The sequence below is a fragment of the Leptonychotes weddellii genome, chromosome 8 (assembly GCF_054177405.1).
Source record: "Leptonychotes weddellii isolate Sample4059 chromosome 8, ASM5417740v2, whole genome shotgun sequence".
In the NCBI taxonomy this organism is placed as follows: domain Eukaryota; kingdom Metazoa; phylum Chordata; class Mammalia; order Carnivora; family Phocidae; genus Leptonychotes; species Leptonychotes weddellii.
Genome location: NC_138376.1, coordinates 9,906,940 through 9,918,846, shown reverse-complemented (window position 1 = coordinate 9,918,846; position 11,907 = coordinate 9,906,940). Strand labels below are relative to the sequence as shown.

The following is an 11,907-nucleotide window of genomic DNA, read 5'->3' as shown; positions in this document are numbered from 1 at the left end:
CCCCAAGCCCCCCCCCCCCCCCCGTGTGAACCTGTCCCTCTCGAGCCTCATGTGAGGCCATTTTCAGCGTCCCCACTGCCCGTGTCTCTGATCCAGCATGCTACAGAGAGTAGGGGTCCGTGGGAGGGGTCCCTGCTGTGGGAGAGGCCCGGGTGCCCACCCGTGACCCTCGCAGGTCAGCCCTCCCGGCCCGGTCCGCGGCTGGCTCTCCGGGCCCTTGCCTCACGGAGCCAGATGGCAGGTGACAGCACATAATCAGCTGTCTTGTCTGACAGGCCAGCAACAGCACATCCGTCCCCCACTAACTGCTTTTATTGTCCTAATGGGGTGATTAGGCATTCTTTACTAAAATAAAGTCTTACAACTAACGTCCTCCCCCCGAGGAGCCCGTGAGTGCAGCAGCCTCGTCATGATGGCTTCCCTGCTCTCGGGCCACGTGCCCACAAGCGTGCTTCGTGTTGAGGCCGGCTGGGAGGGAGGGACCCCTGTGGGGCCTCCCTCCCCAGGAAGGGGGTCCTCAGTGTCCTGTGGGGAGCTAGTGAGGGGCTGCCGGGCCGGGGAGGCCGAGTGGGCTGGAGGCCCAGGACAGAGTGCGTGCCGGCCGCGTCGGGCCTGCTGTTGCCCACGGACGAGCTTGTGGCTGCCCCAGGGCTGGGGTGCACGGGGCTCCACGCAGGCCTGCAACCTGACCCGCCTCGCCCCACAGGGTGGGGGGTGGGTGAGATGGGTGTGTTCGGGCATCCGTCCTCACGGCCTGACCATGAATGAGAGGTGGGCAAGCGTCAGACTCTGTGGGCCTTCGGAAGACCAATTCCTGGAAACCCCACTGCTGGGGAGTAAAGAGGAGGCCGGGATAGGATCAGAGAACTTGATGGCGTGCACTTTTTCTGAAAGCATGTGATACAGGTTGGAAACCCCGGAATTAAGGCACAAATCAGGAACAGGGTATGTTGACATTGAAACAACCTAAGCATTTGTAGAAAATGTGAATGTGGGGATGGCACCCCCATTCTGAACCAGGATCTGGCCTCTGAGTGCAGGATTTCCCCACAGACACCCGTGCTGAGGGCCGGCCGGGGCCCTGGGGGATGCTGCAAGTTTGGAGCTGGTTGTGCCGGGGGCAGGGACTGCTGATGTGAGCCTCCCGACTGTCACCCTGCTTTGATTTTTACTGGAGGTTTTCGTTGGCCCGTGGCCTGGTCGGACCATTCCGGGAGTGTGTTCCTGGTGGGCCCTCCTCGGATACTGGTGACCCGTGCCCTGCTCCCCCATGACGCAGTGAGGGTCTGGAGTCTCCTGTCGGTTCAGTTCTGCCTACGTCTCCAGCCTTCTCTCCCCCTCGCCATCCCGGTCAGCTCCTCAGCTGCAGCCAGAAGGGTCCGCGCTGTCCCCTGCCCTTGGCCAGGCGCCCCCCACCTGCCTGCGAGGCTTGCCCGATGCGGCCCTCTGGCGCTGCTCTCCTGGGCGCCAAGCTGGCCGGGCCAGGCCCCGGGCTTGCTGGGTTCTGGCACACGGCGCCCTCGGTGGGGCCGGGCCTGCTCCCCCATTTCAGAACTTCACACCGCTGAGGTGTCCTTGTAGCGTGGGCCGTGAGGCTGCGCACGGACAGGCTCGACTCCTTTCCTGTGTTTGGAGGACGGCGGAGTTCGGCTGCCGCAGCCCTCCCCTGCCTGGGGGACCGGCGCCCTTGTCCCACGGCGCCTTCTGCAGGCGTAGGGCACGCACCGGAGGCCGGTGGGCTCTGCACGTGTGTCTGGATCTGATTTATAGGGGGCTTTAAACGTCCGCTTTGGGTTTGAAGGGTTTTTGGCTCACCCATAGGTCAGCTCTGCGTAAGAGGAGCATGTTCGCCCACCGCGGCCGCTGTGTGGCCCTGGGAAGTGGGGCGCCAGTCCCTGGTCCCCGGAGCGCGTCCCTCCTCCTGTACTCCGAGGTCGCTCTGCAGGCCTGTGTTCGCTCCGTTCCCCGAGGGAGGGTGTGGGGTGGGGCCCGCTGTGCTCCCCAGGCGGAGGGTCCTTGTCAAGGCTCTGCTCTGCCCGTGTTTCCAAACACCCCAGGTATTGCATTCCTGCTGAGGAGGAGAACAAGCTCGAGGACGTGGTCCACACCCTTCTGCAGGCCAACGGTACCCCCGGGCTGCAGATGCTGGAAAGCAACGTCATGGTAGGCCCCTCCGCCTGGGCCTGCAGACCCGGGCCGCGGATGTTTGGGCGCAACGGGGATTCGGGGTAGTTGGATAAAGTCACTTTCTTTGCTGAGCTGCCCCTCAGAGGCAAAGACGACATTGAAAAGTCAACCCTCCAGGGATCTGCCCCAGCCCAAATGTCCTCTTTTATGAAAACCAAACTAGGGAAGTGTTTTCCTCAGATTGCACAGAACTCCAGGCGGACGTCCACGGGCCCTTGGACTCTGGTTCAGGGCCTGCTTGTGTTGTAAGTGCAGAACAGGGTGTTCTGGGGGGCAGGGTCCCGGGCTCGCATCGGGCCCCCCTGCGGGCCACCTAGGTGACTGGGCTGCTGGTCGTGAGGCTTTTGACCCCGTTTTCAGGAAGGTCTTGGGCCTTTTGAGTTCCTGGGAATCTAACTTCAGCCTTGAGCTGTGTTCTCTGGCCTCTGCTGACCTCTGCCTCCGTCTGCTGTCACTGCTGGGCCCACCTCACTCTGGGTGCGGCGCAGAGAAGGGGAGCATCAGCCCCTCTGGGGGTGCTGGGCCCAAGCCCCCCAGCCCGCACCGCTGCGCCCACCTGGTTCCAGAGGCCACGTGGGTAGCCCCCGGCGGTGTATATGTATCCCGTTCCCACGTGGAGGTGCTGCCCGGGACAGGGCTGTGTACTCCCAGTGGCCGCACCCCTGTGTGAACGCAGTGTCACTCGCCAGCCAGTACCCATTTAGAACTTTGTTCTTCTTTGAGGAATTACGTGTGTTCCCTAAAGGAGAAGCAAACCCTTAATACAAAACAGAATCTATCTCCTGGCACGCAGGCCCCTTTGAAGCCCTGATCCCCCCCCCCCTCCCCCAGCCCCACACACGCAGGGGTGCGTGTTAACACACCTGCTGGGCTGAGGCCATGTCCCGGGGCGGGGGCGCCGTGAGCAGCGGGTCATGGTTGGGGGCAGCTGCAGGGAGTGCGCCCCAGCCCAGCCTGTCTCCCTAGATCTCCCCGGAGGTGCTGTGTAAAGAGGGGATCAAGGTGCACAGGACCGTGCAGCAGAGTGGCCAGTTCGTCGTCTGCTTCCCGGGCTCCTTTGTGTCCAAAGTCTGCTGCGGCTACAGCGTCTCGGAGACCGTGCACTTTGCCACCACCCAGTGGACGAGTATGGGCTTCGAGACGGCCAAGGTGAGGCTGGCCGAGCCCCCTGGGCACCCCGCTGCGTCGCTGCGTCGCTGCGCGTGGACCGTGCGGGAGTGCACACCGGCCAGGGAAGGGGGAGCTGCAGAGGATCCCTTTGAGACCTTTAACTGGCAGCTGGGGGGGCGGGGTTCCTGTAGGAGAGGGGAGTGAGTATCGTGAACGGTTTTGAGTTGTTATTGACCCACACACAGTATCGGGAAGACGGTACAAAAGAAGTTTAAGGTCAAACTTAAAATGGGTAGAAAATCTGCACCCATTTTAAAGTGGTGGCACGTGCCTTGCGGCGGCCGCCCACACTGAGGACTTTTCCCGCTCTCTGCTGCCGTTCCCCGGGGCGGGCGGATGGACAGGATTGTCGCAGGACTTTCAGTTGCTTTGAATCCACCTGGAATTCACAGTTCGGGGATTCAGATAGCCCGCGCGTCCCCTGAGGGGCTGTGTCGCCTCTTGCAGGAAATGAAGCGTCGCCATATAGCTAAGCCATTCTCCATGGAGAAGTTACTCTACCAGATTGCACAAGCGGAAGCGAAAAAGGAAAACGGCCCCACTCTCAGTACCATCTCCGCCCTTCTGGATGAGCTCAGGTAACTTGGGGTCTGGCTTCCGGGAGCCCCTGATGCGGGCGGGCGGTGGCGGTGCGCCCGAGGGCTGCAGACGGAGGCAGGTCCCGCGCGGGAATCCCCGGCCGGCCAGGGAGGCTTTGGGAGCGTGGTGGGTTCTCTTTCCTCTGCCTCCTCCGGCCTGAGGCTTGATGTTTGGGGTCGGCAGCTACGGGAGCTTAGTCCGCCGGCGGGAGGGGTGGAGGCGGGCCCTGGGCGGACTGCCCGGATCCCAGCAGTGTGCGGCCGTGGAGAGATGCGACCCGGGCCTCGAGATGCCGCCACGGCGGGTGCCCCCCACGCGCTGTCCCCGCGCCGGGCCTGGCTGGCGGCCTTCCCCTGGCTCCGGTCTCCGGAGCCCCTGCGGTAGACACGGCGCCAGGGCTCTGCCTCCTCCGGAAGGCCCTTCTTGGGCTCCCCCCGGGGCTTCCGGAGCCCCGCGCCCTCCCGTGCGCCCGCTAGCCCGCGGGTCTGCGCCGCGGCGCCCTGACGGCCCGCCCCTCTGTGCGCGCAGGGATACGGAGCTGCGGCAGCGGCGGCAGCTGTTCGAGGCCGGCCTCCACTCGTCCGCGCGCTACGGCAGCCACGACGGCAACGGCGCCATGGCGGATGGCAAGAAAAAGCCTCGAAAGTGGCTGCAGTTGGAGACGTCGGAGAGGAGGTGTCAGGTCTGCCAGCACCTGTGCTACCTGTCCATGGTGAGCCCGGGGGGGGCCTGGCCTCGGGCCTGCAGGGCTCTGCTGTGGCCGCGGCCGGGGGCTCGGTCCCCGCCCTGCCCCCTCGCGCCGCCCCTGCGCGGCCGGCCCCAGCTGCTGCTCGGGAGGGCTCGTGGGGCGCGTTCGCGGCCTCGGCTCCTGTCAGGTTCCAGCCTAACGACTCAGAAACGTGTCTGGGGAAGACCGGTCTCTGAGCAGCAGCGCAGCTCCTGGTCTCTGGCGGGAGCCGCTTCTGGGCCGACGACCGCAGGCCCTTGGGGCTCCTCTGCCCCCGCCCTGGGACCTCAGGTGCCTCCCGAAAGGCCCGGCGTCCGCAGGCTTAGGACTAGCGGGCCGGGCGGGGCCGGGACGGCCGCGTCCACAGCAACCACACCGCCCGTTTTACCTCCGCGCGCTCCCGACTTAAGGGGGCTGCTCTTCCGATTTTTCTGTCTTACGACAGCCCCAAAGTGGTACGCACGCACTAGAAACTGGACTCCAGGTTTTAGTTTTGAGGCCGCCTCCCCTCCCCCCCCCGCCCCCGCTCCAGCCGTGCGGCCGCGGCCGCGGCGTGCGCTCCGACCACCACTCTGCCCTCGGGTTCAGTGCAGCATTCGGGGGCCTGCGACACGCCGGGCCCTGCGCGAGCGGGGTAGGCCAGGCCGGGCGGCGGCGTCCGGGGGCCGCAGCATTCCGTGCACTTTCCGCTTGAGGATACTTTGAACTCGGTGGGTTTATCAGGACGTGATCCTCTCGTAAGTCAAGAAACATCTGTATTTTCTTCTGTCTGGTCCGTCTTTTCCAAGGTCCGTCTAGAAAGATAAAATCCAGGGTCATGCTCTCCCAGAGAAAGTGCTAAGCATTTCCCCAGGTCTTAAAACCGTTGGGTGAGCGGCACTTGGGAAAGCCGCGGCGCCCCCGAGCGCATCCTGTTGTGTCGGCCGGAGCCGCTCCCGTGGGAGACAGCCCCGTTATTTCCCACGAGCCCCAGTGGCCCGGTCACGACCTCCATGTGGGGCCGGCTGGTTCCCGTGGGTTTGTGCTCAGGCTGTTGTGCGGACGGGCGGGCCCTGAGAGATGTCGCCAGGCATTTCCTAGCAGCCCCAGTGTTGTTTCAAGAAAGCATAGATCCACCTGAATTTGTACGTAAAAACAGGTTTTATTTTACAATTTTCATTGCTTGGATTAGTCAGAAGCTTTGTGTTTTTGTTTACGGTTTCCTGTTTTTGTCTATTTCTGTGCTTGGCCTGAGTGTCTTTAAAAGGTGAGGGCTTTCTTCCTGTGTTAGTGCCTCCCTCCTGCAGCTCGTGGTATAGCTGCTTCCCCTGCATCTTTATGAAAAGGCTTGTCAGCCTCTTGCATGTCCTGTGTTAAGGCAGCATATTCCCTTTCTCTGCTCGGGAGAGCAGGACTAGGGGCCAGGGCGAGGGGCGAGAACCCCCACACCACCCTGCTGGCCGTCCGGGCTCCTGTGTGCCGTGGGCATGCGCGTCCACACCGCGCACGTCGGGGCTGCAGATGGTGTGGAACGCGTGGTTGGAGTGTCGGGGAGCTGGGTAACCAGCGGAGCTGATGGGGCACGGAGCCGCAGGGGGACAACGTCCGGGGGGCGTCCCTGCACAGCACTCCAGACCCACGCTGCCACGTTGCGTCCCGCCCTGGTTCGTGTAGTCGCCGTCTCGGAAGCCCCAGAAGCCGAGCACTCACAGGTGTCGCGTTCTTCTTGGGTTCTCTCCGGCCTGTGGGTGGCAGAAACCCGGCGGATGGGAGGCCACCGCGCCCGTCGGGCGCCCGTCGCTGCACCTCAGAGATGGGCGTTTATTCACTTCCTAGTTGGAAGTGCTGCTCCAGGTGCCTGCTTCCGGCTTTTCATCGTTGCCCGGCAGTTACACGTCCCGGGCACCCCGTCGGCCTGGGCGACAGCGCGGGGACAGACCGCGGCAGAGCTCCGACGCCCCGCCCCTCAGGCCTGGCGCTCTTCCCGCAGGTCGTGCAGGAGAACGAGAACGTGGTGTTCTGCCTGGAGTGCGCGCTGCGCCACGTGGAGAAGCAGAAGTCCTGTCGAGGGCTGAAGCTGATGTACCGCTACGATGAGGTCAGTGTGCGCTGCGGGCACGCCTTCGGAGCGGGGCCTGCGGGGCACGGCGACTGTCCCCTGCTCTCCTGGGCTGCGACGCACTCGCCCCACGGCCCGACTTGGGGATGGAGAGTAGCGTAGGTCCAGCTTGTGTCCGACCTGACCTGGAGGATCCCAGGGACTAAACTCAGAAATGTCTTTACTTTTACAAACTCCCATTCGTTCCGGGTTTCTTCGTCCTGGTAACGGTAGCTCTGTAGCCGCGAGCCCGCTGCCCACCTGCCGTGCGTGGGGGCCTGGCCCAGCCCCGTACAGCATCTCGGCAGTGGCGGCCGCCGGGGCCCCCGCTCACCCCGGTGGGCTGGGCTAAGGAAACGAGGGACAGTGCCGTCCCCCACGGCAGGGGCTGGGGTGCAGATCCGAGGGGTCGGCGGGGGGCGCGGGCCACCAGTGCACGTCCATCACAGGACAGACGAAACCCGGGGGCCTGGTTGTGGCGCATGGGGGGCCTCAGAGCCAAGTCTCTGGTCTCGGTTTTGTAAGAGAAGCCTGATTCTGGGGCTCTGGGGACAGGGCCGCCTTCCCTCGCTGCGCCCTGCGGAGCTCCTGAGACACAAGGGAATTAGCCCTGTCCTTCCGCCAGCTCTGTGTCCCTTCCCCCCACTGGGCGGCCTGCAGGGGTCCGGCAGGGCCCGCGTGCGGGAGACTCCCCTGCGTCCGTCCGTGCCCCGGGAATGAGCATGTGCCAGGTCGGGGGGCGGTGGGAGTGCTTTGCGGGGCCGCCTGCCTTGTGTGGGCTGCAGACTGCACTGGCCTCTTCCGTCCCATCTCCAGTTGAGAACCGGGTGCGCCCCCAGCAGGGCACGAGGCCAAGGGCCAGCTCTGGAAGCTGGGAGCCGGTTTTGTCCTCTTCAGGGGCCTCAGTGGACACTCGGGGCCTTTTTCCTTTGGCATCCAACTCCACGAGTCCCGTCCACCTTCCAGATGCATCCCAGGCCCGGTCGGTTCCCGTCGCTTCTGTGCCTCCGTCCTTGTTCGAGGGGCGTGCTTTCATGTTCCCTGTGGTCCTTTTCTCCGTCCCTTGCCCTGGCCCTGTGAGAGCTGCCCGTCGTCAGGGGCGGACACCATCCGCAGCCCTGGCTCCGTGGCTCGGTTGTGGCCACAGACAGCAGTGCTTCTGGGGGAAGCGGGCGCCCCCGGCCCGGGGCTGTCCCCACACAGGCAGCAGGCCCGCGCCTCTGCGCCTCACCCCGCAGCCTCCCGGGGTGCGCGGCCCTGCCCCTCAGACGCACCGCTCACCTTGTGACGGCCCCAGAGCCCTTCCTGGGGGCCCCCCTTTCCAACAGCAGTGGTGCTCTATCACCTGTCCTGGGCAGCACACGCCCGTCCGCCAGGCCCTCGCGCTGTGTCTTGGGGGGGGGGTCCCCCTCCCCCAGACCCCCTCCCCACGGAGCCTCTGTCCTGCACCCTGCAGCTGCTTCTGTGGGAGGTGACTGTCCTCACATCCCACACGACGGAGCCCCAGGCGGGACTGGGCGGGGGGGATGGTGCATCCGCGGGGCTCAGGCTGTGGGCCTGGCGGGGGGAAGCCTTCGGCTAATGGGATGGAAAAGCTGAAAATAGACGGGGGTCTCGTTTTTAAAGTGGGAGCTTGAAGGCAGCAGGCACTCTGGCCTCCCTGGTGCTTCGTGTCGGCGGCAGATGCCGAGCCCGGGCCGGTGAGCTCACGGGGCGCCGCCACCCGGCCGTGAGGCTCTGCAGAACGTGGGTTCGCCCATCTCTGCCCGTCTTGGGTAGCCAGGTGTTGTGTGGGACCAGAAAACTGGACAGAGAATCACGTCTGTCGGGTTCTTCTTGAAGCTTAATGGTTTTGATGAGTAAGAAGGGCATTCGAAGCCGCCTCCTTTGCCAGCGGCTTCATCTTGGTAAATCTGAATCCGTTCCTTCTCGGGTTGGTGTGTGTGTGTGTGTTCATTCGTTCCCTGGTGTGTGTGTGTGTGTGTGTGTGCGTGCGCGCGCACGTTGTTCCCTGGGGAGCTACTCACTCTGGGTTGGGTATTAGAAATGGCTTGTGAGGACCCTGCACGTCCCGCAAGGCTGGTCAGGCCTCCTGGGCTGCCTGAGGGAGCCGCCCGGGGAGCCGCCGGGCCTTCCTGGCAGCCGTCTGGTGGGGCGCAGGTGGGACGCAGGGAGGGCGCTGCCTGGCCCTGTGCTGCCAGGAGGCTTCAGCCACTTGGAACCAGGTTTTAAAGAAGCTCCTCTATTTACCCTCGATTAGGTTTGCCATAAAGTGCTTTTAAAAACGGCCAGAGACGGCGCTTCCATACACGGGCGGCCCTGCTCCTTCCAGGGTGCTTTTCACTTTCTTTCCAGACGGTTTTCACTTCCCCTTTGAGACCTTCCACCCCTGTGATGAGAGCCTCCTGGTGCTGGAGGGCCAACCTGGGACGCCTTTGAGTAAAGGAAAGGCCTCTGCCGCCCCCATGTCCACATGGTTTCCTCCATCCCTGGTCCAGGGCAGGTGCTCATGACATGCAGGCTAGGCCATCTGCCATTTTGATAATTTGGCGCGTGGTTTCTTGTAAAACTGGATGGTTTGGGAGTTGTGTGGATCTTGCGCACATTCTCAAGGCCAGCGCCTGGGTGGACGGGCTGCCTTCGCCGGGGTGGGAGTACCAGCATATCGATGAGCAGACCCACTGAAGGGAGGCTAGAGTATCAGGCTGGAGCGCCCCCCCCCCCCGCCCCCGCAATGCGCGGTGCAGGCTGAGCCGGGCTCACAGGGCCCACGGCGCCCGCTGTTGTCCACGCTTGTGTGGGCGGCTGTGGCTCGGCGGCGAGGGGGCCGCCGTCCTCCCTGCTGTCTGTAGGCACGGGACTTCATGGATGTTAAGCTGCCAGGGAGGGGGCCTCACTGTCCCCGAGCGATGTTCTCACTGGTTCTCGCGCCGTCTGGGGCCTCGCCCACCTTCCAGGAAGCACGCTTGGAGGGGCCCCTCGGCTGTCCCAGGCTCGCTATGCGATGGGGAGTCGGCGCCAAGCGTCCCCTGGGCGGTTCTGGGACGGTGGTCTTCTGGTTTCTTAATTCTCTCTCCCTTTCGACCCGGAACAGGAACAGATCATCAGTCTGGTCAACCAGATCTGTGGCAAAGTATCTGGTAAGAACGGCAGCATTGAGAACTGTCTCGGTAAACCTACACCAAAAAGAGGGCCCCGCAAGAGAGCGACCGTGGACGTGCCGCCATCCCGGCTTTCATCCTCCAGTTCATCCAAAAGTGCTTCAAGCTCGTCGTGAAGATGCCAACACCCGTGTCGACTGATATATATTTTTTTGTAATTATTATATTCTAGTTTGGAGTACTTGCTGTAGGATTCAAGCTGTCTTTGCACTAGCTCTAAAGAAGATTTTCTTCTGGTTTTAGAGAACTAATTTTGTTTTAGCATTAAACTGTTGAACTTTTTTTTGTACTTAGAATACCTAGATACTGCAGTCAGATTTTTGAAACTGCCGTATATTCACTGTTTTAAAAACCCTTGAGGGGCTGTATTAATTTGTATTGCCCCTGTGGCTGAAAAACGCCTTTTCGGTTTTTTGTTTTGTTTTTTTTGTTTTGTTTTGTTTTCTTTGGTAACTTGGGGGAAAAAAGGCTTTTTAACCCATTTTTGAAGAGGGTGAAGTTTGGAGAACAAATTTTAAAACCATCAGTCATGTGAGCAGATTTTTCTAGAGAGGAAAAGGGATAGGAGACACACACACACACAAAACTTGAAAAGAAATGGCTTTACTCTGGCTGTCTTTTCTTCTGTCATGTGCAAAATGAGTTTGTAGTTTTTAAAACCGGAGAACCCCCATGTTGTGTCTTGGGGAGGTCATGGCAGCTGAAGGCGGACGTAGTTTCCTAACCCGAGGCAAAACGCGAAGAGGAGCGCCGAGGTTCTCTTTACCAGCACATCACTATGCATCTGTTTTTGGGAAAGAGGAGAGCGAGAGAAGACGACTGCCTGCCTTGGAGGGGTCACGTGAGGGACACCTGTGCCTGATTTCATTAGGAAATCCATTCTGTTATTTTTTGGTGCTGTTGGCTACTTTATCAAAAACCCTTCAATAGCATCCTTAAGAAAAACAAAAAAAGGAAAAAAAAAAGTGATCGAAGCCGTAAGTGCTTCTTTGTCCTAGATGTGCAATCTTTCTAACATTCCGTCTCCATCTCACTGCTTGTTCCCCACCTTCACGCGTCAGCATTAATCTCTCTCTTCAGTTCGTCTCGTTGACGGTCACACTCAAAGCCACTAGGAGGTCTGCAGTTCTGTTTGAATGTGAAAATGCATTTGCGCTCATCTTGTCTATTTTTTCTCTTCATGTTGTAACAAAAAGAAAGAAGAAAAAAAAAAGAATCCCATCCCTTTTGTACATACGCCTGTAAATTGTTTTAAATACTTGAGCCTTTTTCTCGGTGGGGGGGTGGGGAGGGCGCGAAGACAAGATGAAGAAAAGCCTTACGTTTCCGTTTCTTCATCGGGTGGATTGGATGCTTACAGGGTTTTTCTTGTAACATTTATAAGTGCTGCTTACATCACTGAACAACAACAACAAAATAATAATGGAGTAGCTGTTGCCCTTCTCCGGTTGTGTGTACAGTATGTGTGGAATAAAAAAGGGAACTGTTTTCACAAGCTGTTCTTTGTTTCGTAATTGGACCCACCGAGCCCGTAGCTGCCCCTGTTGCACTGAGCTTGTCAGCGGGACTGTCAGGAGCGTCCTGTGCTACACTTTGTTGGTTGTTGTTGCAGAAGACTGAACTGTTTTTGGAATATTTAACAATTACATAAACAGAGTCAAGTGTTTTCCAATGTGGTTGTCCGGTTTTTATGGCCTTGCTGTGTACTTTCCCTCTTTTTGACAGTAAACTCTGCCTCTGGCTTACAGTTTGACATTTAATTAATTTATTAGCGCTGCTCTGCACCCCTCCCGCGGGAGGGAGGACTTCATGTTGTTTATTGCCAGTTTTTTGTTTACTTTTCAGGTTTGTACTACAAGGTTTAATAATAAAAAGTTTTTGGATATTTGTCTGTCTTGTGGAAGATGAATGAATGAAACGAGGTCGCTCTTCTCTGGTCAACCCCCCCACCCCCCCCCCCCCGCCCCCCGGTGAACGGGGGCCCCCGTGGCTGCTGTGAGCTCTTC

The 11,907-nt window shown here is 60.5% G+C and overlaps 1 protein-coding gene across 4 annotated transcripts in view; it reads left to right on the top strand.

Annotated features, from left to right (window-relative positions):
• The window catches only part of JARID2 (jumonji and AT-rich interaction domain containing 2), a 153,719-nt gene extending 141,933 nt beyond the window's left edge, over positions 1-11,786 (top strand). For all 4 annotated transcript variants that reach the window (XM_081827650.1, XM_081827652.1, XM_081827651.1 and 1 more), the window contains 6 exons: positions 2,058-2,163; positions 3,154-3,336; positions 3,805-3,935; positions 4,465-4,648; positions 6,633-6,740; positions 9,835-11,786. In XM_081827650.1, the coding sequence (XP_081683776.1) occupies positions 2,058-2,163; positions 3,154-3,336; positions 3,805-3,935; positions 4,465-4,648; positions 6,633-6,740; positions 9,835-10,017 (895 nt within the window). In that variant the 3' untranslated portion in view covers positions 10,018-11,786. The remainder of the gene's footprint in view (positions 1-2,057; positions 2,164-3,153; positions 3,337-3,804; positions 3,936-4,464; positions 4,649-6,632; positions 6,741-9,834) is intronic.
• The last annotated feature ends 121 nt before the right edge of the window (positions 11,787-11,907 follow it).